Source organism: Hippoglossus stenolepis, chromosome 2, assembly GCF_022539355.2.
Source record: "Hippoglossus stenolepis isolate QCI-W04-F060 chromosome 2, HSTE1.2, whole genome shotgun sequence".
In the NCBI taxonomy this organism is placed as follows: Eukaryota; Metazoa; Chordata; class Actinopteri; order Pleuronectiformes; family Pleuronectidae; genus Hippoglossus; species Hippoglossus stenolepis.
In genome coordinates this window covers 3,414,540-3,441,300 of record NC_061484.1, presented here as the reverse complement: position 1 = coordinate 3,441,300, position 26,761 = coordinate 3,414,540, and the positions used below count along the sequence as shown (strand labels likewise).

General features: G+C 38.9%; 1 protein-coding gene and 2 long non-coding RNA genes across 3 annotated transcripts; all 3 read right to left on the bottom strand.

Moving 5' to 3' along the window:
- Window positions 1-400: 400 nt before the first annotated feature.
- On the bottom strand, window positions 401-2,588 carry LOC124855017. The gene is made up of 6 exons (XR_007034947.1): window positions 2,560-2,588; window positions 2,415-2,465; window positions 1,758-1,844; window positions 1,541-1,629; window positions 833-1,039; window positions 401-668 (listed from the first exon to the last, which is right to left on the bottom strand). It is a non-coding gene; the product is annotated as an uncharacterized LOC124855017 (long non-coding RNA).
- Window positions 2,589-2,592: 4 nt separating this feature from the next.
- LOC118123714 lies at window positions 2,593-3,488 on the bottom strand. Its single transcript, XR_007034948.1, has 3 exons — window positions 3,397-3,488; window positions 2,828-3,025; window positions 2,593-2,737 (listed from the first exon to the last, which is right to left on the bottom strand). It is a non-coding gene; the product is annotated as an uncharacterized LOC118123714 (long non-coding RNA).
- A 3,741-nt stretch (window positions 3,489-7,229) lies between these two features.
- On the bottom strand, window positions 7,230-26,438 carry LOC118104052 (integrin alpha-M). The gene is given in 34 exon segments (XM_047344137.1): window positions 7,230-8,952; window positions 9,121-9,231; window positions 9,331-9,402; window positions 9,497-9,610; window positions 9,702-9,827; window positions 9,915-9,953; window positions 10,050-10,157; window positions 11,419-11,494; window positions 11,629-11,709; window positions 13,812-13,891; window positions 14,008-14,106; window positions 15,317-15,458; window positions 15,544-15,614; window positions 16,150-16,247; window positions 16,250-16,265; window positions 16,897-16,978; window positions 16,980-17,039; window positions 17,123-17,210; window positions 17,213-17,296; window positions 18,610-18,751; window positions 20,258-20,455; window positions 20,560-20,706; window positions 21,120-21,262; window positions 21,460-21,577; window positions 21,874-21,947; window positions 22,051-22,186; window positions 23,201-23,348; window positions 23,576-23,712; window positions 23,823-23,953; window positions 24,057-24,171; window positions 24,264-24,346; window positions 24,508-24,599; window positions 24,907-25,024; window positions 26,305-26,438. Coding segments are annotated over 34 exon segments (3,618 nt in total). The 5' UTR covers window positions 26,363-26,438; the 3' UTR covers window positions 7,230-8,721.
- Between the last annotated feature and the right edge of the window lie 323 nt (window positions 26,439-26,761).

Genomic DNA, 26,761 nt, shown 5'->3' with positions numbered 1-26,761 from the left:
ATGTTTCTCATATGACCTTATCAGATTGCATTGTGAAACATCTGGGTCACCTAATTTTAGTGTAAACAAGAGGGTGGACTCTGACTTATGACTGGATGTATTTAGCACTGATACACAAGCTTGATGTTACACATCTTAAACAATATGATATGGGCGCCACTTAGACAACCAGACCTGTGTGCTTTGCTGTGACTATAAATGACTGAAACCTCAGATAAAGAAAGTAATTTTCTGACTTCAGTAGCTGAGGTACTCTCTACAGAATGTAATGTGCCCATTCTACTTCAAATCCATTTGATCCTTTTGTGTTTATTTTGCTTAAAGCAGAGCATTCACTGCTTTAACTCAATCAGCATCTTATCTGCCAATAACATGGTGTAGAAGTGCAAGGAAATCCCAATATGTTATGATCAATGTCATTTATTATGCACAGAAATTACATTAAGGCAGTTGCTGGAAATGATATGATCAACAATTCTCATGCAAAAAAATACAAAAATAGTGTTTGGGAGAGGGGGTTTCAGAGGGAGGGGGCAGCTATGGAGAAGGTTCTGTCACTCCAGGTTTGCTGCTTGGTGTGATGGAGACAGGAGGTTAGCATCAGGAGCGGAGGCTGCAGGAGGGAGTGTGGAGCTGGAGCACAGTGGTACAGCTTCACTTGAGAAGAACTGAAGGACACAAACAAACCATAGTGTTAAATTCTGAAGATGGTTCCCTCTGATGATTGCTATGCTAAAGCTAACAGCTACCCAACACAAAGCTAAGGCCTTCCTAAGGCTGCCAGGGAGTAGCAACAGTAGCAGTGCAGCAACAGAGTTATTCACACATTTACCTAATCACAGCACTCGCAGTTCTTGAGCAGCGAAGAAGTAACTCTCCATGTTTTCCTCTTCAGAGGAGGAGTCATCCAAAGACATTGTTGCCGTTCCAGAATATGTCGGACCCACTGCAGCCTGCTGAGCTTGAACTTTGTGCAATCTTCTCTTGAGCACGCAGAGTAGACCCTCATGTCCCGTCTCCGTAAATGCCTCAGTACTGCCTGAGAATATATGATAAAAAACAAAACGTTTTAATAGTGCGTTTGTGTGTATGTATATATACACACATACAAGGCTTTCTTTTCTACAGAAATCTTTTTCCTGAGTTGATGTCTCTGCTTATTGCCATCTAGAATGTGAAACCAAACACTAACATTTTAATGCCTCTGCAATAGCCAGTTGCCGGAGGCATAACTGTATGTTTTCGGTTGTCCATCTGACTATTTGCCTTAAAGTCAAAGGTCAAGGCCACAATGACCTCATCTTACGGTTTCAGTTGTCGAGGTTACAGTGACATTTATATGAGAAAAAGTATGTAGAGATATGTACACAGAAACTGCACTGGTTAGCGGAGTCATACAACCGCAGTGCGGTAATTCTAGTTTTGTTTTTTTTATAAATGGGTTAGCTATTTTTACAATCTACAAATAGTAATCAATACATTTTGTCACAGTATGTTACACAAAGAAATTGGCATTAAAGTTGGCATCTTGTTGTCTCACCAGCCTGACGATACAGCTGAAATCTTTGCTGCTTAATGCTCAAATAGAGTCCTCAATGGCGTTCTGCAAGTCATTTTGATTGGTTGGTCCTTGTGAAGAGGAGAATAAAATGAATTAGTGCCAATATCAGTTTACAATCAAACCTTTTTGTGTAGACCTTGTGTAAACAGAGTCAAAGGACATTGTGCAACAATGACATACATTTTTTCCACAGTACCTGTCGTCCACTGCTGAACATCTGACACCCATTACTGGACTGTGTCTTCCTGTAGAGTGGTGATGTTCTCAAGGTCCTTTGCACAGTCTGTCAAAACAAAATCAGAGTTACAAAATGTTAATGCTGCACAACCCTTTGCAGATACGGCTAGTATTTGCACACCACATCGGAGCAAAACAAAACTGCAGTCTGTGAAGCAAGCAGTTTTTGTAGATATAAGGGAAGTGCAAATATTTCTGCACGGAACATATTCAGTCCCTTAAGCAAAAAAACAATGGCCGACAGCAACCTCAACGCCTTCGTCTACTTACAGACTAGTGAGTCTCGTGCTGCCGCCCACTGACCGATACAACATCGCTCTTTTCTAAAACTAATGAAGGCAAATTCACACATGTAGACAGAAATAAACAGTATAAATTAAAAAGGTGTAAATATTGCTAACATGATGTTTGATGGGGTCATCATTATACATAACAGAGGAAATCTTTGCACATCTATTTCGTGAGACAGGCGACAGGTGCGTAGGAGAAGGATAAATTCAGAAGGTGGTGGGGTTTTTGTTTTCTACTTTCCAAACATCATTATTCATAAATAAAATTGGTAGGGTACAAGAAAACGTTGCGTCGTAAAATAAGGGACAATGTAATATAACTTTACGTGTTTTGTCGTCTCATGGATGTAGTCAACCAAGGAAGACACCTCAGAATCCTTGGCCAGAACAACAAAAATCAATCAAGTCTCAAACATATAAAAATATATACATATTTACAAATGTACTGTTTATGGCACTCTAAATTTTTACCCTGGTTGGCTCTTAAAGCCGTATAGTTTTACGGATCCCATCCACTGCAAAAGCCAACATGGAGGGTGTGCACGCAGGGCACTGAATGCTGCACCTGAGACAGCCTCTCAACTTCAAATTTGGCATAGGTCTATTCCAGTAATGCATTCTGCATGGTATCCCCACATATCTTAATCTGCTAGAAAAGACAAAATCCAACACTATATTATAGTAAATATATGGGAAACATATTGCAAGCAGTCGGTAATTAGTTCCATTTTATACTCACCGACCTAAGACTTTTGTGCGATGTTCAGGCATGCTAACAAAAGCTTGCCGTGACATTCCCAGAGCCGCAATCTTGAGATCCTCATATTTAGTGAACCAATCCACTGCATACAAGGTTTTAAAATTGACTGTTGCTGGCCAGTACCCACTTTCAACTAGATCAGCAATGTCCACTGAAAAAGTCTTTGAGTGTATCGCCCTGAAATTCAAAGACAAAAAGCAATTATTTCAATGCACAAGCAATCTTAAATGACATTACTGCATACATTTTTTTCCCCAAAAAACATTTAGATTCCTTCCAATCAAATTTACTTGCCTTCCTGTGGAAAAAGTTGTTTTCCCAGTTGAACAATCACAGCAGGAAGCATGCTTGGTCAAAATCAACCATTCTAGGAAGCAAGGGAAAATTTGATGTACTAAATTCCAGTAACATCAACGTTAGTCAGCGGAGGTATTCTTTCAGTGTGATATTAACTTATATTTCACCCAGCGTACTTTGGGGATTTAATAAAAAAATTATATTTAGTATATTATATAAAATGGTGTTTGTGGTATGTAACTTAAAAGTACCTCTTTAATGGTAGGAGAATTTCTCTCCCTCATCTTCCTCGATGTATGTGGATGGTGGCAGTGGCTTAAACCCGGCTTCTGTTTCTCTCCAGGTCTCCTTCTCTTGGGGAGGCTGCCCTTCCTGTTCCTCATCAAGCAAAACAAACTGTTCGGTCCCAGTTTTTGACGTTGCTGAAACTCCTGTAGCTTCACTTGGATCCTCCTTGATTAAAAAACAGAACATACCAATTGTTACTTAAAATGTATCGCAACGCCCGAACATCTTGTTTTGAAAACATTATTGTCATATTGCATACTATAAATTAAACCAAATTGATCTGATATTGTGGAGTAATGGTAGACAAATACATCCCTTGTTAATCTAAAGCATTCATAAATCAAAGTTCAAATCATAAACCACCCTTAATTTGAAAGACGAAATCAAACTATCACACTCCAAAAATAGGGAAGCTCTCAAAACTTAGAATGACTGTATAGTGAAGGCCCCACAATGGGCCTTTCACCCTGCACCCTACACTGTATCATGTAGAACTATTTTATGGGCTGATTCGTGGTTTCTGTTAGTTTCCTTATACCATTACATTATCTGTTTATGTTTATATTTATATTGTAGCGTCCCTCAATGATGAGCTAAGCGTCTGGAACTGGTCTCACCAACCATGTATTCACATCCCAGGTAACACAGGCTACAATGGGCCGTAGCCTGAGTACAAACAATAGAATATTAGCAAATGAATAGCATCCATTGTCTGTATCGACAGACTCCACATTCGCTGTGTCAGCACTCGGACTGTAAACCCAGATCGTTACAATATTTAAAAACAAAACAAAATAAACTACTTACCTGACAGAAGGATTATAACATCGTCGTCTTCCAAGCGCTCCATGTTTATGACGTAGCTTTGTGTTAAATGGACCGGAAAGTTAAAAAAAACTTTATTTACGACAGTCACACGACAGGTCCGCTCACGCATGCGCACTCGGGCCCGCCTCGGTATGAATGTAGTTGCGGGGACTTCTTAGATCCTTCGAATTAGAGGTGTAATCTATCATCAAATATTAATATCAAATAACGTGAATAACGTTCACGCTCACTGAACGACGCAACGCACGGACGATGATTCAAACAGCACGCTACGACGTGGTTTACGGCATGGCAGCGTTCACAGCAACCACCATAGCAACGATAAAAACGTGACATTACTACGATTTTTCTGGCGAGATCTGAAAAATATTCGTGATAACTAATAAAATATAGATCGTAAGCATGAACTGGCTGAAGATTGTGGAAGCAAAGAGCATATTTCTCGCTAGAAATGGTGTCAGAATGTATTTTAATGCCCAAACTATATTATAAAATGACATTTTTATCTGAAAATACAAGGAATGTCCGCCATGTTTTCGTTTTCGCAGACGGGATCTTGAGAGTCACGTGACGTGGGCACAGGCCAATGCAAAACAATGGGCAGACAAAAACGTAGGTATCTCACAATCTGAGAGGCCAAATTGTGAGAATACTACGTTTTCCAAGTGGACCAACGTAGGTGGTGTACGTTTTCTGATGAGACTGGGTTGTTTAGAGTGACAATCTGTTTACTTATCGTATATGTTTGCCAAAGGTTTTGATTGAATCATATCAGTGTATCCAAACAATATTGCTGCTACGTTCGTATTTATTGCCAGTTTATTGGGTACATTTACTTTTTAAAATACAAACGCCCTGATAAGCTGGTAAATGTGAGTGTGTAATGCATTTGTTTACATTCTCCCTTGCTCTGTGGTCAGTCCTGGTAACCCTGTTTATAGGGGGTACACAATTTCAAACTTACAAGCTTTCTTATGCATAAGTTGTTTGAAACTATAAGACTGAAATTCTTTTATTCTACAGTGGAATGCCATATATATACTTTTGTGCCACAAATCTTATTTTTGTTCATTGTAGATAAAATATTGGAAGATAAGATACTAAAGACTTAATTCGTTCAATTATATCTGAAGATTCTGATGTTTTTAAAGACAGTTTGTGCGCCTCCTGCAGGGGATGGGCTGCACTTTTTGCATTATATATTTTTACAAGTATTTATGTGTCATTTTATAAGAGGTGGTTTCTAACGGAAGCGTATTGCATTCACTTGAAAAAAAAAAAGTTCTGTTTTTCTGAGATAACTAACTCGGAAATTCCGAGATAAGTTCTGTGTTTCTGAATAATAAAAAAAAAAGTTCTGTTTTTCTGAGATAACTATCTCGGAAATTCCGAGATAAGTTCTGTTTTTCTGAATAATAAAAATAAAAGTTCTGTTTTTCTGAGATAACTATCTCGGAAATTCCGAGATAAGTTCTGTTTTTCTAATTAATTAATTAATTTTTCTAAAATATTAATTAGAAAAACAGAGCTTTTTTTACATGCTTTTATTTTGAAAGTGAAGTTCCTGTATAGACGCGGACTTACTGTTATGAATCTGTAACTTCACAAAGGAAAAGTTTGATGTTTTAGCGACCCTCCGAAGAGGCACACGCTCTTACGGTGTTGTTTAGGGAAGTTTCAAATAAACCTGAAAACATCAGTTGAAAGTCTCGACCATCTTTCGGGGATATGCTGCAGATAGATAAAGGATAGTTTTCATTTTTGTCCATAATTCAAATATTTCGTTTGTTAGTGTAAGCTATTTTATTTAGTGGCTTTATTATGGAAGATTGATGTGTAGTTCCTGTTATAAGCAGGGTGTTGGTTGGGACTCTTGTTTTGAAAGGGGTTCTAACGGAGGAGGGTTCTGTTGATAGAGAAGTTTTGAAGTGTGAAGGAAAGTAAACGGGTGTGATGTCCCGAGTCAATAACCATGTCTCGTTCCTCTTCCGGCTGAGGCCTGTGACAGTATAAGAGAACAACACGCTCGGCTACATTAGTCTTTTGTGGTTCACTGTTATTTGTACAGAAGGAGAGTCTGACAGTTTGAAGCGACGCTATACGTCATAATACAAGAAATCGTGCCAAACAAAAGACTGTCTAAGAGTGCAACAGTTACATGCAGCCCGCTGAACAAGGGCTCTGTGCGAAACGTCCATGCAAAATGTAACTTCATCAAAATACTAGATTACAACTATCTATTGCATATTGCATTCAAGTGAATGCAATACGCTTCCGTATATTAGCGCCATGACGTATAGCGTCTATACAGGAACTTCACTTTCAAAATAAAAGCATGTAAAAAAAGCTCTGTTTTTCTAAAAAAAATTAATTAGAAAAACAACTTATCTCGGAATTTCCGAGATAGTTATCTCAGAAAAACAGATCTTTTTTTTTTTTTCAAGTGAATGCAATACGCTTCCGTAGGTTTCTGGTCAATTTCAAATTCAAATTGTTGGTTGAATAATTTGACTTTTCTTTCTTGAGCCACTCAAAGGTTGTCAGCTCAGATGTTGCTGCTATTTTCAATAATGCTGATGTGTAATTATCTTATGCCTCCCAGACATAGTGTTTACACAGTGAAGTTCTGAATCAAAGGAGAAACGAGATACATATTATTTTGTGAAAATTGAAGGGTTTTCTCTTAATGTGAACTTTTTAGCCCAGGATTCAAACTGGCTATACCTGAAATAAATTATCCTCACAAAGATTTCTCAGCATGGAAAGTACTAATCTTAGTATTACATTATATGATTTCATGCTTTTAAAGAATTGCACAATTGTTGGGAAAAGCTATTTATCTGGACAGATCAATCTTTTTGAAATTGTTGCTTGCTAGTACACCAGCAGTTTGGGTGTCTTTAACTAACAGAAATCAACACAACATACAGTGACACATGTTGAATGCTAAATTTACACACTCACCCAATCTTTTTCTCTCACTTTTAATTTTTTTACTGAAAAAGCATAAAAACATAACAATATTATGGCACAACACTGCACAAACAAGTAAAATAAAACCTGTGCCGAAGATCACAAATAGGTTAAGGCTGACTAGTATTAATGTTACAGTATTTTACAGTGTAAATAAACATTAGTAGAGACGGCACCTTAGGCCAGACACAGGGATCATGTGACCAGGCTTCATGTGACGCTACCTGGAATTTAAACTTGTGTCTCTTCTGTGTTGAGGACGAGTTTTCACATAACTTTGTTGTGCCTAATATAACACAACCATGGTATTACATGGAATAACAATGCTCCACAAACATTTAATGATTTGACAAAAAAATTCTAAAAAAGCGTTTTGGTTTCTTTTGCACGGTTGTCATCATGTGACCTACTGCAGGTATGGGACATCAGTAATGTGATAACAGGTCTGTCATGTATGGAGGTTTTTCTGTCAACAGTCTGATATCTGATGCTTCTGGTGTTGGATCAGTTTCCTGTCCAGCATCATAGAGCTCCTCACAGTTGCTGTGATGCTGGTTGTCTTCTCTGTGGGGATCCGCTCTTTAGGAGCACCGGTTATCACGTGACCAAGGTCCCATATGTAGATATCACCGTGGTGACTGAGCAAAGGTTTTTGTAAAAAGAGATATAAGATGGAGATCAGTGAGCTAGAGTAGCTGGATGATGGAGGTTATGTGTTCAGGATGTGCTTGGCTTGGCCTCCTGTGTTTGGTTTGTCTGTCCCCACTCCAGGTCGTGTGGCCCAGGTCCCATCTGATGGACATGTCAACATCCTCTGCATCATATTCTCCCTGTATATTTACAATCTATATTTTGACCATGCTGTTCGTCCATACTGTAAGACTGCAACGTAGATCTATTCTGTACACACGACATCTCATGCATGTCAGTCTGTCCTTTAGGAGGGATCCCTCCTCAATTCCTCTTCTTCGGGTTTCCTTTATTTTAATTTTTTATTTATTCAGTTTGAGTCTCTAAGGACAGAAGGTGTCATTTTGTTGAACATCTGTAAAGACCCTTGAGGCAAATTTGTAATATTTGGACTTATATCTATTATACATTTCTTACTGTACATATCTTATTTATTTACATATTCCACTTTTCATATGCACATACTTGTACTTGTACTCTGTGCAATGACAATAAAGTTGAATCTAATCTAATCTAAGTATGGATAAAAAATGTACTTGGTTCATTAGATGTTGCTACATTCAACAGAGCCAGGCTACCACTTCCCTTTGTGTCTAATCTATATGCAAAGCCAATCGCACCATCTTGTGGCTCCAGCTTCATATTTGGAGTGGTACCTTCTTTTACTCTCAGTTAGGAAGCAAATAAGCCTATTTGCAATAATGATAAGCTGTCCCTTTAGTAATTTTGCTCACTAATTATGATGTGCATGCTGCACCCTTCAGAATTCAGGCATTTGTCAGCCCACCTTAATGGTTCTAAATTACTTTTGTATACTCTGGTCCCTCCTCTTCATCAGCTGCTGCGATGCTGCCATTGGCCTCGTCATCAACAAGAAGCGATTTCTCCTCTGGTTGGTCAGATTTGACCTCAGTCTCTAATTGGCTGACTACTATGGGGTCAAAGGCAAACTCATAGGGAGTGTCAGCCTGAAGAACAGCATCTGTCTCCTCTTCTTCATAAAACGTCTTCCTCTTGAAGCAACCAAGCTTGTGTTGGAAGCAAGAAAAAAAATCATTAGATCACAACCATCGTTTAAATCTCCTGAATTCAGTTACTCACATTCAAGCATCAGCTCTGAATATGAAGGTTGAAGACTGTAACTTATATTTCATGTGGTGCATGGGGAACACTTGGAATAAGAAATCATCTCTCACCTTACACATGATGATTGTGGTTATGATGAGAAACAACAAACCCAATCCAACTCCAGTTAAGATGATCAGCAGTTGATTGGGGATAATTATGAACTCAACCCGAACTTCACTCTGTTGGCAGAAAAAGGTTTTGTAGTGAAACCTGAGCTTAAAGTCTGTGGATCTAAAAAACCTCATAGTTTGAGCTGTTTGTGAAAAGACTGAATTTACCCATTTCATGGTTGGATCGTTGTCTTTCCATGAGCAAGTTTTATGAGACGTCTCCATGAATCCATCTTTTCTCTGTTTTTAATGAATATGATAAATTAGGTATCGTGGAACAATTTTTTAATCAGCATCTTTGAAAGGATAATACTGTGGTCAAGCATCAGCAAACCTCTTGTTTACGAGAATCCAGCACGTAGTGTCGCCTGTCAAATTCAACACCTATGAAGCTTTTGAATTTCACCTCCCCGCTGTCTCCGGTGTATCGTTTCAGAAGGGCAATATTCTGCAATGTGCACATTAATTAGATATATATTCACCACTTTCAATGGTTTACTGTGGTATGTATTCTGTCAGTGTGTGTTGTCGCTACATACCTCGGCATGCTTTTTGAGATCCCTAAAATGTGCATCTCCTGACAATGTGAACTCAGTGGTTGACGCTTTGTCCAGGATGAATGTGTCACATGCAATGATTTTCCAGTGTAAGTCTGCCGAGCAGTGCTGTAACACAGCAGCCATTCATTTGAGACTTGTAGGTTCATTACATGTTCATTGAGAATATTTTGACACTGTGTATGTTTCACTTACATCAGCTTTGAGATCAGTGATTCTGCATTGAGTTTTGTTCTTAAAAGAGAGAAAGTAAATGTGGGTATTAAGAGTTTGGAATTTCATACACAGCAGCATTATCAGTTAGAAGTGTTGTGGTAGTTAACAAATTACCTGCTGGACAGACACTTGATAATCCTTCAGTTCAAAGTTATGTTCCAGTTGCGTTGGGAAGAACAGAGACACGTTGACAGGAAAAGCCTTAAAACTTGGATTATCAATCTGTGAATGGTGAGAGACAGTTGGTCCATTTAAAAAGAGCAGTTCAACATTTTGGGAAATGTGCTTATTCATATTCCTGCCAAGTCAGATGAGAAGATTGATGCTACTGGCGTGTCTTTGAGGAAACAAACTGCTCAACCGGCTATTGTAACAAAACATAGCTACAAGCTCCTTTATAGCCCAGTGATTAGCATTTTGTGTCTTTTTTAGTTCATACAAACCTACATAAAGAAACACATGTTAGGTTATACTTTCATGATGTATTCAACCAGCCCACCGCCAATCTGCAAATCCAGCGACTAGCTAGTGAAAGTTGAGTTGGTAAGTGGGTAACTGTTTGCTGACACATTCACCATGACAGTGTATGATGTGGTTAGTGTTTACTTGTCATGGGAACTGTTGGGTTTCTCCATAATTTTGTGAGATATCGACCTTACTATGTAAAGTGCCTTGAGATAATGTATGTTTTGATTTGCCACTATTCCAATACAATAGACTTGAACTGAATCATGAGGTGGATTGTCCACTAACCAGAAAGTCGGCAGTTTGATCCCAGTCTCCCACATTCTGTGTGTCCTTGGGAAAGATACTGAACACCAAATCGCCTCTGATGGCTGCTATGCTAGTGTGTGATTATGTATGTTAGAGAAAGTGCTGCACATACAGTATATGCACCATATGAATGCGTTTGAATGTCAAATATGTACTGTAAAGAGCTTTGAGTGGTCATCAAGACTAGAAAATCACATATAAACATGTAACGCCTGTCAGAAAGGTTGATAGATAACAGTAGATCCTGTCTTAAATATTACACACCTGTCAGTAAACCTAACTAATTGTAACTTATCATTTGGTATTATTTGTCAAGCTGCTCATTGATTTGAAGATAAATCTACTTCTCATCTGAAAAACTTAGGCTGTTGTGACAAGTGTTAAACTGAAGAGCTGTGAATGATATGTTGTTGGGTTTGCACATTCACAACACATGTCTCTGTCTGGCTGATGATTGGTTGATTGAGTATGCTACTATTCTTACACTAGATGTTTTTTTTAATAGTAGTTATTTGTTGCTTGGCAACAAGCCCCCCTCCCAACTAATAACTATGTTATGTGTAGTATTGTTACCAGACAAAAAGTTAGGGGTGGGGGGTTGGGTCTTAACAGCTTCTCACCCAAAACACTTGACAGTCCACACAACTGAAGCCCATTGGGTGATTGTTTGTTGAGAACATTGAAAGACACATTTTTAGAAGTTTTTTACCTTATATATAATCTCCATTTTTTTAGGTGCAGCCTCTTCTGCTGTGAAGTTCAGATATGTGGTGGTGCCTTCTCTCCTGAAAAGACCACAAGATGTTTACAGTGTGCTGTGGGATATAATATGTAATAATACATTTATCAAATTGATCAAATATGGGGCATATAAGAGCTACCATTACAAAATGGTATTTATTTAGACAGCCATACTTACACTGTTAGTCCCATTTTAATTTCAAATTGCACTGGGATGCTTTTGGTCGGGGTATTGTTCTCGGTGATGTTCGCGTTATCACTGAGGAAGCAACAAAGCAATTCTTGTGAATACTGGTAGTTAAGTATTCAGGCATACTAGTCATCTGTAAAGTCTCTAAAAGTAGATTAGGAGCCAGAGCCTTCAGCTATCAAGCTCCACAAACTCAGCCACTGCAGAGTCATCAGGGAACTTCTGCAAGTGACTCGGAGTTGTACTGAAAGTCCGAGGGGTACAACTCCGAGTCACTTGCAGAAGTTCTCTGTTATGTCTCTTTTTTCTTTGCTCTTTGTGAAATGCCCTTGACATGCTGTTGCAATACAATAATTTCCCAAATTGGGATCAATAAAGTACATCTATCTATCAACTATCTATCTATCTAAGCTCCTCTGCAGTGGAATCATCTCCCAGTGTCAGTTCAGGAGGCAGACACCCTCTACATTTATCAGTCGGCTTGAAACCTTCCTTATTGATAAAGCTTATAGTTAGAGCTGGTTCAGGTCTGTCTAAGACCTCTAAGTCCTTTAGTTCTGCTGCTATAAGCTTAGATTGCTTAGATGGATCTTTTTTCAATACATGTTTCTGACTTGACTTTACTTGACTGAGCTTTATTGCAGCAGATCCAGGATCACTTCTGTGGCCACATCATGGTCATGGATCCTGACGGACTATGATAAGAACTGGATTGTTTAGATATACAATATTCCTACGTATACCATTACTGGCAATACCTCTATCATTACAATTGTCATTGCTGCTCCCTTCATCTCTGTCAAACATTTTCTTTTGTATAAATACTTTAAAGGGCCGGATTTAATTTGAGGTATTGGTCCCCCTAAGATGATATATCAGTGGTTTAAAGTCGAAAAAACTGCTGCAATGTGTATTTCCATGTCCTCTCCTCTGCCTCTCTCTGGAGCTGCAGACAGAACAGGCTGTTTTCGCCTGCCTCTTGAGCCCCTCCTCTGATTGGCTGACTGCACTTTGAGTGACACGCGACCAGGCCTATCACCGGTCTCATTCTGGCACATTGACTCTCTGGTAAACACAGCTGAAAGTCCCGTTGTTATGTTTGCAGCTATAGAAGAACCAGCCACATATTCAGTCGGTTACAACAGGATGTTTCTGAACGGTAAGTTACACCGTCCTCATGTTTGTTCAAGTTTTAGCAGGACAGTCGGCCAATGTGGGAGTAACGTCCCGAGTTACAGTACGGAGTTTCAGTCCCGAGTAACGTCTGCGTTACTCCGTACTGAGTACACCTACACGGCACATCAGAAGAGATAAAGCGTAGCCGCTGGTCTCGAACAGTTACGTTCTTAGGAGGAATGTGCACGGACACATTCTCTTCCTTGCATCCCTCCACGCTGCAGTGTTTCTTCAGTGTTGTTTGTTGTGGTTAGCCTGTGGTAGCTAACAAGCTGCTAACACAAAAACAAGTCTGCTTGGTGTCGCGTTCGGTGTGGAGGGGAGGAGGGGGGTGCTGGTGGTGGTGTTGGAGGTGAGCAGGGGTGGGGGGTTCGGAGGCTGGACTGGTACCGGCTGGGTGGGGCTGAGAGACGAGGGCGATCCCGAATGACATCATACGGGGGAGGAAGTACGAAACGAGACGTTTCAATAACATATTTCTTCGAATGGACTGAGTGAAAAAGTCCGTGGAGTGACTGTTGTCATACTTTGAGGGTCCCTACTGACCCCTACAAGTCATTACGGATAGTACAAGCCCAGAAAATGTATTTTACACAATATGGGCCCTTTAAACTTTGACACACCTCTCCCTTTATCGACACCATCTTTTTTCATGAATGTTGTAAATGCTACTTTGTTGATGTTCTCTGTTACATGAGGCATCTATTGCACTTCTGTCCGTCCTGGTAGAGGGATCCCTCACATGTGTCTCTCTCTGAGGTTTCTAAATGTTTTCCTCTGTTAATATGTTTTTTGGTAGTTTTTTCCTCACTCTTGCTGAGGGTTAAGGGCAGAGAATGTCCCACCTTGTTAAGCTCTATAAGGCAAATTGGGATTTGTGAATATGGGCTACACAAATAAAATTTGATTGATTGATATGTAAAGATAGTAAATGATATTTAGATTAGAATGTTTGGCTTTGTTGTGTGTGTTGGATTGCATGAGAAGGCCTCTACCTTCTTCCAGTAACGGTCATCACGATTGTGTCGTTCCACTCGTACTCGGTCATGATGTAGAAAGAAGTTATGAACGTTGCCTTCACAGAAAAAAAGAGAGAAGTCACCAAACGTCTTCAATGGTCAAAGTAGTTTGAGTTCATCATTTATAGTAGTTCACTTCTGTCTGCTGTGAAGTGGGTGCAGTTTGACTCACAGCAGATCTGCTGCGATACACAGGAAGGCTGACACCGCACACAGTTTTGTCAAGCACCCCTTCAAGATCATGACAGCTGTGGAGCGTTGGTCTAGTCGCCTGTTTTAAGGAAAAACATGAACACCTTGACTGTTAATTCGAAATCTAGGTGAGTTTGAACTTTTAGCCTTAATTGTCAGTGCTGGATGCTGTGATTGAAACATGTTCCCCCTCACAACCCACACATCCTGTGTGGTATTCAAATCCTCAAGACAATTTCAGTTCTGTTTTGTGACAGGAAGCGTTGTTGTAGTTCTGCATTTGGCAGTGGAGGTTTTGACAAATATAAATTGAATAAATGTTATTTTTCTTAATTAGTATCATTCATTTGGGGCCAAATCCAATATAAATAATCATGTCAGTTCAAGTATCATTGTGAAGGTGAATAACTGGACAAATTTGGGATCAATCTATCACGTGCACAGCTTCACATACAGTTACATGTTTTTGTTTCACAAAATAAACATTTCTTTTGCTACATTTGTTTACATTTGTCATGTGTGGCAAAAGAATCAACCAGACACAAAGATGCAAAAAATACGACAACATTTTTGACTGTGTCAGTGCCTAATTTCTTTGTATAGAGCTGGTCCAGTGCCTGTTCTAAACCTCTCTGTTTGGAATGGGCTGCTCTCCGCCTGTGTTAATGATGTGGAGCTACTTCAGAATTAATCCTTGTCATTAGTGGTTCACCCCCCCAACAGTTCTACAATATACTTTCACTTTATCTTGTTTGTGTGCTGGACGTTGTGTGCAGAGCTTTTTATAAACAGTCTATGGAGCAGAGTGAAGATAGAAAACGTTATACTGATTGGTTTATCTGCAATGAACTGAGTGCAGATCGATGTTGGGACATGATAGAACATAGGACAAGCTGAAGAATATCCATTGTATGTCTGAAGGTCTACTGTGCCTATTAGGATGCCAACCACCAGCAGACGTTAGGGACACATCTTCACTTGTGTACCTTAGAGTCATCAGGTGTTTCAGGCTTTTAATCGCAGCAGCGTTACAAACCGAACCCGAGGGTACGCAGAGGCTAAGGGTAAATCTGACTGGCTACTGGCTGTATGGCAGTACTATGAAAGCCATGATGCTAGCTCAGAAGATCAGACATCATTACCTCTATGCCTCTTTTAAACTTTTTAAAACTGAACACCTAGTGTTGTTCAGCAGAGTCAAAAGCTGTCCCATTTTAGAACATAGGAAAAGATGGAGAATATCCCTCGTATGTAATTAAGAATGAAAAAAAATGATATGTTTACGTCACCTCTGTAATAGTCATCCTGGAGAAGGAGAGGCCAGGGGGATAGTACATTGTGAGGCTGGTGTTGTACGAGTCATCACCATAATTGGACAGTTTTACAGTCACGTTGAAGTAGTTATCTTCTGCCACCAATAAGGTCGGGGTCCTAGGAGACACAGAGTACTTCATACCGGTCGCACAATGCCAACATTACAGTTGCTGCCCGGTGTTTGATCACATAGCGAACGTACGTGAAGTTGAAATCCACCTCGAGTTCAGCAACACAGCTGTCGTTTTTTGCACATTGCTTTTCAAAGGGAACCTGTAAAAAAGAGATTGCTGCTTATTTGAAAATACAGGGCAGGAAGCAGATAGTTGCACTACATTTTTCATTTTGTAAAACGGAACATGCAAATGAAAAAATTTGAGTTGAACATGAACAGTACAAAAAAAGGTTTAGAAAACTTGATCGCATATTGGCCTTTATGTTTATTTCGTAACATCGAAATTGAGGAACTATAAAGTTTTCATATTGCTCCACACAGATATGTTGATGTTCCTGTCTCCTCAGCAGAAGCTTGTGTGAATGTTTAAGTCACTTGATTCATGATTTATTCAAAAAAGTCCACGTCACATTTTGCTTTTATCGATAGAATTGTTTTCCACCACAATCATTCGTAATTTTTTTCCCATTATATTTCCAGCATTTCCCTCGGTTTGTATATCTGATAATTTTAAATATGCTTAAATCTGATTTTGTGGAACATCCATTTCACCTTAGTTTGGAACCTGTTAAGAGAAAGTCTGTAAGGATACAACTCTATGTGACGGCCTGCAGCCATCTGCAGTGCACATACCTCAACAGTATCAAACCTTCTGTATCCCACGTTCCAGGCGGCACTCGCACTCTCACTGTCGGCTTGGGAAAAGTTGAATTTGATGCTGATGGGTGAAAAGTGTCTTTCAGACATTTCTATGAGAAAGGGAGAGAAAGTCATCTGCATATTGTTGAAGACATATTCACAAAGCAGAGATTTTCATTTTAGAAATTGATTTCAGCATGAAGATGAGAAAAGAATAAATAAATGTACAAGATTTTGACGGCTAGTGTTACTGGTATGTGACTTGAGAGTCCAGTTTTATCAGTTAAATGTATCATGATGTGACAAAAAAGAGTATTGCTACATGGAGAGGTGGGTGGTGAGTATTTGAGCTTGAATAACAACAACAACAGAAAACAAGTAAACTAAAGCATGCCTTGAATTTACATACTGATGTAAAGGACCCTGTAATTCTCACCATGTCCCTTGGAATAATTAGACACAACCACTTTTCATATTACATGAGAACTAAAAACATTTCTTAGAAAGGCGTTCAACATGTATTAAAATGATTGTCAACACAGAATACCCATATATCATGATCATTGTAATGAAGGCGAATTTCCATCAACCCCCAAGTCCTCTGATCAATTTGAGAACCACTGGTGTTGGTTATGGAAGCAATGTGCAATTAATGGCGACATGGATGATATTTATATATAGGTGGTAGGTGCTCTAAAACATATGTGTAGAGTATGAGTGTGAATGAATTGGTCTCCATACAGGCATGTTGACGGAGCTCAAGCAAGTTTCATTAGCCGTCAGGTTGCAGGTGGAAGTAAGACTCCTGGCTGTCTTGTCATTTCAAGAAACCTCGGTAGGTTTGTCTCACTGGATCGGTAAGCATGTATGAGATGTTCAGTCTGAGCTCATCAAATCTATAAGGACACACAGCAAGATTAAAATGCCTCAGTGATAGGGTGTGCACTATTAGCAGCTCTTAATAAATCAGTTCATTGTCCGGTCCTTACCGGTGCTCTTGTGCTCTACCATTTCAAAGCAGACTTTTAAGGTTCCCATGGGTAACTTTTCATCTGTTTGTCCACACAGTTAATCTTCTCGGTGCTTATTTCCTCAGGAAGAAAAGAGGAGTGTGCGATGGCGTTGAAGACAGGGCCAGGACCTGAAGATATTAATTAAAGATTAAAATGCAAACAATTAATTTTAGAAATAAAAAAATATATTATTAGACTGTGGTGGAAATTGGTCCAAGTTGGGAGCAAGTTGTCTTTGTAAGCTTTCTGCAGAAAGGATCACACAGAGCAAGTTGGAGTTGCAAGTGAGATGAAAAGTGAAGTGTGTGGGTTACCTCCTGACCCAAAAAGTACACAGGGGAGTGAATGTTTTGTTCTGTGACTGGAACATATAGTCTGTAAAGGTCCATCCTAATAGTGTTAGAGAGGAAATAGTATCATGTATGGTTAGGGTGTTGTCAGTCAGCGAGTTCTTCAAAAAAGGACAAGCACAGTCCAGCACAGACTAAAGCAAGGTCACTAGAATTCAGATGACCTCAGATCAACTTCTGCAAGGCATGAATAGACAATGGGCTAACATGCTAGAAGTGGATGCACCATAAAGTTCATCGAGCTGTGCCCTATGGAAATGCTGTTCTAAGCATAAACTAAGAAGTTAAATTCCATTACAAGAGCGCTTATTTCTAAGGATGATGGTACACTATTGCATAGAGTTGAATCATATTTTGGTAGGTCATTATAGAGGCGGTTGATATTAGTGCCTTTAGTCCTGCTTTACACCTGCCTGGATGAAAACACTGCTGGTGAAATTAGATTTGATATTCCTAATTTCTTTTATCTATAACATTTATAAATATGTTCTCAAGGTTCAGGGGCTTGTGAGGCTCTGCGATGTAAGAGCCTCGTCATGTACCATAAAAAACACTGAGTGTATTGACCTGGTTACTTATAGTGCTTAGTAGGTTCTCAGGTAAGGTGTTAGCTCTTTCTGTATAGTGATTTGTGAGCAATTGTACACACTTAGCCATAGAGCATGCCACGTCACAAAAAAACCCTTTTATCTGATTCTGATTCAGACTTGGCCATACTCTTAAAGGTTCAGTGTGTAGTATTTAGTGACATCTAGTGATGACGTTGCATGTTGCAGCTGAATACCCCTCTTACCCTCCCCTTATAAACATGACATAGAACCTGTGGTAACCTTCATTTGTCATAAACTCAATAGTGTTTAGTTGGTCCAGTTTGGGCTACTGTAAAACATGGCGGCCTCTGTAGAGGACCGCTTCCAATGTAAATATAAAGTATTTAAATATAAAGGTTCCATTCTAGGGTAGATAAAACAATGATTCGTACAATTTAGATGAAACACACTAGTGAAAACATCACTAGGATTATTTTATATTCAATTTCTGCCAATAGATCCTTTCACCTAAATCTAACACACTGAACCTTTAACGTACACAGTATCCATACCTCAAGACAACAGCCATGCCCTGTGATCCAATCAAAATATCTGGAAGTCCGTCCTCTCCGAGGTCAATGTCCCCATCAATGGCCTGTCCGAAGAATCTCATCTCAGGTCTAATTTCCTGTCCCATGATTCTCTGGAATAACAGATTGGAAAATTGAAAGTGTGCACGGTTTGCCTACAAATTCTAAGTTACTCATTAGAGAAGTGGTGGAAACAGATGATGCTCGATAGATGGGGCAACATCTACGAAACCACTGCAGCCACTATGCTCACTACCAAAAAAGAGCCATTAGGATCGTACATAATGTTGGATATCAGGAACAATCTGATAATCAGATTTTAAAGTCACATGCATTGAAACTCATGGATCTGGTGGAATTTATTGACATCTAGTGGTGAAGTGTCATGTGCTGAATACCCCTCACCTCACCCCCCCCTTCCAAACATGAAATAGAACCTGTGTTAACCTTCAGTTTTCATAAAAACTCAAAGGGTGTTTATTTTGTCCAGTCATGGCTACGACAAGAAACATGGCGGCTTCCATAGAAAACCCCCAATGTAAATATAAAGTATTTTAATATAAAGGGCCAGTTCTAGGGTAAATAAAACAACAATTTGTATAATTTAGATGAAGCACACTAGTAAAATCCTCACTAGGATTCTTTTATATACAATTTCTGTCAATAGATCCCTTTCACCTGAATCTTAAACACAAGACCTTTTTAAGTCCTCACAAATAGTGTATAAAGCAAGAAATAATCTACTACCTGGTAATATACAAAAACAGTTTTTGGACAGAGAGGGTTATGTTATAACTTGAGAAGGACATTTAATTTGAAACATTGTTATTCTGACACCATTTTCAAGGAGCAAAAAAGAAGATGTAAAAAGACACCCTTTATGAAAGGTACAGAAATCAAGACGAGAAATGGAAAGCATGTTGATGCACGTAAGAAGAGAAGAAGACTACAGCGATGTAGTGATCAAATTGACACTTGGGGAAGAGTGGAGTTGTATTTGTAACTTTATTTGAAGATTTAGTATAGAACAGGTGTGGGACAGGAATGGTGCTTCTTCCTACTACTTTTTGGCAGAAAATGAAATGTTCATCTATGTTACTTTATGTTACTGAATATTTATGTTGTTCTGTTTTTTCTACTACATATGTTGTTGATTAATTATTTTGTGATTTTTCCTATAAATGTATTTTATTTTATCTTTTTAAAACATTTGAAATTAACTAAACTAAACTAAATACAAAAGTTTTAGAAGTTATAGCTGAAACAACTGAAAAATGTTCTGATGATAATATCGCCCTCAAATAAATCATGTCCTTTAGAAGATGTGAGTTTTTGTTTTATTCAAAAGACACTTTTATACTGCGTAATGGGGAATAAATACATATCTGTCAAACTCTTAGTCTTATGATTTTGACAGACAGTATGGAGATGACAGGAAATTAGGAAGATTCAACAAACGTCCCCATGGTGGATTTGACCTGGTGAAATTGTGGTTCATCTTAATGCTGTATTCACTGGGTTTCCTTGATCCACTACTGGTTAATGTGTGGTTGATGAATCTACCCACAGCATGTCAGTGATGACAAAGATATATTATGTCAAGTTTTTCTCAGGCTCACCTGGCTGAAAGTGCTGCGTATGCCATTGTGTCTGTCACCAAGGTAGATGTACACAGCCCCTCTGTTATCATCCTCAAGGGGGGCTCCAACGGCAACGTCTCGGAGTTCGTCTCCATTAAGATCCGCAAGGCTGGAAATGGTGGTGCCAAATCTGCCCATGGATGGTGCTGTCACATTTAGTACAATTTCCAGTTGCATCTGTAGAAGTCAATTCATTATGAAAACAAATGCATCAATTAAAAAAGTGAAGGAAAAAAATAAGAAGCATCACAGTTTATGTGAAGCTTTATCGCTGCCCCCACCTTCTCAGAAAGTATGTAGACATAGATCCGGCCTTCTTTCTTCTCATGGGGCTGATAGAACAGGGGAGCTCCCACCAACAGGAAGTCAGTGTTACCATCTGAGTCGATATCTACTGAGCACAGCTCTGCACCAAAGTAGGAGCCAATCTGAAAATGTGGGGCATACAAATGCAAAGTGTCTAAACATGCACTTGCTAAAACACGATGATTTAGCTGATGTCCTTGATTGCTCAATGAAAAACACTACTAACAGGGCCCGGTCACCTGTTAAATGAAGCTTTCTGAGTAACTTTGCAAAGTAAATGCTGCAGTAGATGCATATCTGAGGGGTTCTAGCAAAGCTGTCTCAAAGGTGAAAGTAAACCTGCACCTTGCACACATTCGTGTTCTTCATTGAACAGCTACTTTAATGAGAAATGACCCAAAAAAGGATTGAGACGGCCTCTAAGGGCTGCATAACAAAAAGACGTTTGTTAACTTGCAGTGGCAGATTTAGCAGAATTACCACGCTAAACGTTTATGTCATATTATAAACAACCTTTTCAAGACAGTATACCTACCTGGGTACCATTTAGTGTTTGGGCTGCGGCCCAATTACCACCATCACGTCTGAAAAGTACGACCTGTCCTGTGTGCTCAAATCTTGGTGCACCCGCAAAGTATAGAGAAGCAGTGTCCCTCTTGCCAACAGAAATGGAGTATCCTGCAACAGTGACCGTCACTTACAACACGAAATGTCACTCACATGAAATGTTCATTTTTAAGAAGCCCAGTGCTTTACAATACAAAGCTATTTTAACTGTCAGTTACATCGCCGTTTACCTTTGCATGTCTCCTGCCAAATTAAACTATTTTAATAAAGGGGCAGGTGATATGGTAATGATTTGTACATGACTTTACCCATGTAGGAGTCCTTCTTCATTGGTGGATCTTCAATCTTTGTTTCTTTTCCTTCATGGAACTCTTGGAGAGAGCCCCCCCAGCTCTTTGAGCCCACTGAACCCAGGATCAATGTATTCTGCCAACAGAAAAATGCAAGTCTAGTCAGAGCACAGAGAAAAGTGGAGCTACCAGTGGGTGCTATGTCGACTCCTCAGTCAGAACTACTGCTGTCAAACTGGTTGGTCCACTGAGGCAGTAGAGAATTGTTGTTTCATCCAGAAAAAACCATGGAAGATTGTAAACAGTGGTCCCTCAACAAGACAGCTGCTTTGTTCAGGAGGGAATTAACTACACTGTTTGTCTGCACCTGTGTATAGAAAGCACTGTGATTTTGAATGTGCTCAGATTTTTGTCTTTTTTCACTTTACTCACGTTATAGAAGACAGCACTGAATCCACTCTGAGCCATTTCATCCGTCAAGTCTCCTCCCCGAGCCACACTGGAGCCTTAACATGGAACAAAACTAGTTCACTAGTATTGGTGTATATAGGCTATGGTTTTTGTTATAACATTGTTTGATAGAGAGGAAAGAAAAATATCCAATATCACCTTCCATTTTAAAAATCCTTTTTTGAAACTTTTCCAGTATTCCTTTCAGTCCGTTGTAGTTCTCGATTTTGAAGGCATATTGGTCTGCTGGTTTTGAAGCAATGGCTGTGAATTTGTCTAACTTAGCATCTTTGACCTGAAATCAGAATGCAGTTTAATATTATGACCCACGTCTAAGTCTGAGGTCGTAAAGAGAAACAGCACAGGCTGAAAGGCTGAGCTCTAACATGATTGTTACACTACCATTTAAAGAGGAAACACTTTAGCGCTGCTGGTAAAACATTTCAGTTCTTTTCTGAGAAGTGCAATTGTGCATCTCAGTAGGAGTTCCATGAGCTGAATGTCTGTCTGTATGTAGAATGCATATCCTGTGAACCGGAATTTGGACACGCAATGCGTTCAATATGAATAAAAATGGGATAAAATCAGGTGACCAGCACTCTGTAGCAGTCAGAAGGGGCGGGACAGTGTGCCCTCAGTCTGTGGACCAGATTCAACACGTCTTCCTCTAAGTCTTAGAGTCTAATTCCTCTGATAAACAACAGCAGCAGTCAGCAACCGAAGTAAACCATGGGTCAAAACCACCATCAGATCATTTTGATGAACTGAGGCAAACATTCACAGCAGTAACATTCACAGAATCACTTCCTTTTTAGGAGTTTGTCTTTAGAGTTAAAGCACAATGTTGGTTTTGTTGCTGCAATGCTTTATATCAAGCTGAACTGCAGCGCTTTTGGTTTTACAAGTTGTGAACTTGGAGTGCGAATGGATTACTTAGACCTCCTGTAATGCTTAGACATGCAATTTATGAAATTATAACTGCAGGCCTTTTTTTAAAGCCTAATACAAATGTCCCAGGTTACCAAGGGACCTGTCGCAGACTATCAAATTCAGGCAGGATTTTCTTTTTTGGCACAAAGAACACTAGAAGTCTCCTCTATGATATCTCCATGCTCCATTCTTTCTTCGGGAATAAGTAGCAGAAGTCAAAATGAAAGAAATATCCCATATTACCCGAATTCACCCTATATATACAGTATATAAACCACACACTTGAACAGTAGCTCAGCAGTATGAACACAGGACAAGAGAACAAGTGAACTAGTAATATAAATAAGACAGAGTAATAAAACATCAAATCACAGCTTACCCCAATGACAAAGCGAATGATCTGTTTGTCATTATATTCTTCAATAATCCCATAGTCTCTGTCACTGGGATCGCCATCTGTGATTATTACCAGAACTTTAATTGCATCAGGAGAGGCACCTGCAGCTGGGTTTTCCAAGATATTTTTCCTGAAACAAACAAATAGCAAAGTGTTTTTTTAAATGCTCAGAATAAACAAAACTCCATCTATAAATATGAATAAATCAGCGATTATAACTTAAATAACATGCTCATGATCATCATTTTCGTTGGCTCTGATGTTGAGTAGTATCCCTCAACAGTAATGTCAGCATGATTCCTTGAACATCCCCAGATTGAGGATTTGAAACTGTTTGTTTAATGTCACTGAACTCACATCACAAATTCGAGGCTCCATGTGTTAGTCAGAGCTTCCATGTAGAGTTCGTTCTCACGTTTCAAGAGGCTGCCATCTTGATAGTTGTTGAAGTCAAATACCGTCCTGTGGTTTGAGGAGAACTGAACTGCTGAGAACTGGAAAATGCATGAAACAGACAACACAATACAATTTAACATAACACTATTTGTATATAATTCAACAAATAAAAGTCATGAACTCTTTTATGTTGCAGTGGAGCAGTGACCTTGATTGATGTGTTCTTAAGGCTGTCCATTATATCCACTATGAAATCTTTATTTTTGTTGAACTCAGCTCCGGTCATACTGCCTGATCCATCAAAAAGAAAGACAAGGTCCACTGTCTTTTTGGTACATTCTGAAAAGAAATATGCAGAATAAAGAAATTGTTTGTTTGGACAAAAACATGAAGAACAAGATGTGAGCAATGGAGACATTTCCAGTCTTTCGTCATCTCTTACCTTGGAAAGCAGGAGTGAAAGAGGAGATTGTCTGAAGACTATGTGTCATCTTGTAACACACACTGTTCAGATAGGAGTTTTCATTACATTCATGGGCTACACTTGGGCTGCAAACCTAAGTCCAAACATAAGAGGTAAAGGAAATTAGATTCATCACATTGATTTGTAATGGTTTTATCTTATTATTGGCCTTTGTGGTTTTCTTACAATGAACTGGGAGCTTGTGGAGTCTGCGGCGATTGACAGGCCGAGGAGCTTCACTGGTAATGTTTCGTTTTTCACAGTAATGTCTGAAACAGTAGCATTTAATTAGTACTAGAATAATGCAAAGCATTTCAGCTACATTATCAAGTCTCTATTTTATGCTTCCTATTTCTGTATTGTTGAGAAGTGTACTTTGTGTGTGGTTAATTGTGTAACATTGACTGTATTCAACACTGTATTTATATACCTTCAGCATTGAAACACTGGGTGCTTTGGTTTTGGTCAGGTCTGCATACTCCTCCAGATCCATTGAGCTGCAGCGGCGCAGTGACGATTATCCTGAGAACGAGGTGAACAACCATGAAAACAGTCATTTGAACCATTGAAGTAATCACGGTGGCAGGAGCAGCACCATTACAACACAAAGAAAATACTCTCTGTGCGAAGCAGGATGTGAAGTCATGCTTGTGTGCTGAACAGCAAAATCTGGATGCATCCGTCAAAGTGATCAACAACAGTTCTTCACACCTCTGCAGTGAAAGTTAACCTCACTTATCTTCGCATCTACTTCTTGAGTCATAAGGATTATGGCGATATCGTAACAGTAATAATCGCTGAACCTCCAGGTTGAACCTTGCAAACTTACCCTTTGTTTGTGCCAGACATGAACTGAAGCACTTTGTATCCAAAGAAATCTTTCTTTTCACCAGCATAGACATCGGGATTTGTTGCATCAATGTTGAAAGCCAAAGAAAGAGGGGCGGCTGCAATTAAAAAAAAATTACTTTTCTTCTAATCTTTCTTCTAATTCTTTTTTCTTTAATCTAATTCGGTAGGAGTAATAATATTCGACAGTTTAAATATTGTATTTAAACTTTGTTAAGCCTCAACACTACAGTTAAGAAAACATTGATCTACTATAGGTCTACAGTGTTTCTACACAATTATTTTTTCAGATTTAACAAAAGATTCTGCACAAATGATCATTTTCAATTTTTATCAAAGAAAAAGTAGATAGAAAGTAAAATGATACCCAAGTGCATCTGAGGCAAATGGTTTCATATCCATCCAACATCATGCTCTTACACATATTCATATTTATTTACTAAAACACGAACACACACTTACATACTTACCTGGATAGTTTGATATACATAGTATACTGTAACATAGTGTTGCTCTCTAATATCACAGCCAGTCTCACAATAAAAGTTTAAAAAAGGATCAGAATTAATGCAGCAGAAAAATCAATTGCATTTCTACATCTTCTTCCTTGTCCAAACCCACTGCAAATAAAATGGTGACAGTTCCTTTTCATTTTCAAAACTGATCTTCGGCTGAACTGACACTGGCATCATATGATCTTCTTGACTTTTCACACATGCATTTTTAAATCTAAAGATATTTGAACGTGTGGTAAAATCAAGCATTTCCCTGTAGATGTGAAAAGTAACGTTCACAGCATGAAAAGCAAAAAAACTACTTTCTTCTCCTCAAATTTTTCAATTGTTGACCTCGATGTACAATTAAACCTTAAATGCACTGTTCACAAATAAGTAGAGCTTTTAAAATATGTTTTTTCTTGTCTATTTATGTAGGCTTTATGTAGGCTTGAAGCTGTACTAATCATCTTTTCCATTTTTTTTGATCAAATGACTATGTATGAATAGAAAGGTGTAGTAAACAAACTCACAGAGAATCCACCGCCCAGCTCTGCTGTTTTGTTCTCTCTCACCAGAAAAGTGTCGTTTCCAAGAATAGCAGCAGGCAGCTATTTTCTAAAAGCCCTCAAAACCCATTTTACCCAACTATATCTGCTCAGCAACAAATATTCAAATTGAAAGAGTCCATTTATAAGGTTTTGCAACTTTACATAAAATAGATTTTCTTTGGTAAAATGACAAAAAAAAATCTATTAGTTTCAAGCCTCAAATACTCAAATACACATTCTCCCACATTTCTCCAAAACTCACAAAGAGCACAAACCCCCTTTATCTCGTGGAGAAATTCTGTCCGATAAATGTAGGAAATATTATTTTCTTACCAAGCGCCACCATGTAGGTGAGCAGGAAAATATGACGCTGGTCTTTCATCTTCCACATCAATCTTCTCAAGGCTAAAGATGGTGCTGCTTGAGACTTATGTACCCTATGTGCAACACTTCCTGTGCGCTTTTTAAATGAGGGCGTTTCCGTAACAGGTGGTTGTGACACGTTTCCTCTCACAGCAATGCTCTCAGCAAAATGTATCTCTTCCTTCCCACTTCCCCATTTCTTTTGTTGCTCTGAAATACTTTATTTCTCACTCACTGTTTTTTCACTTCTGTAAACTGGTACAACAAACAGAGAGGATGATGATGTTAAATTAAAACGTGTGAGAAACTTGCTGTGATAGTGAAACCATCATCAGAAAAGTTGTACTGGTTTACTTCCAGTGATGGAAGAAGTATTATATTTAAGTAAAGGCTATGGTGGAATGTGACAAAATGTATTTACACAAGC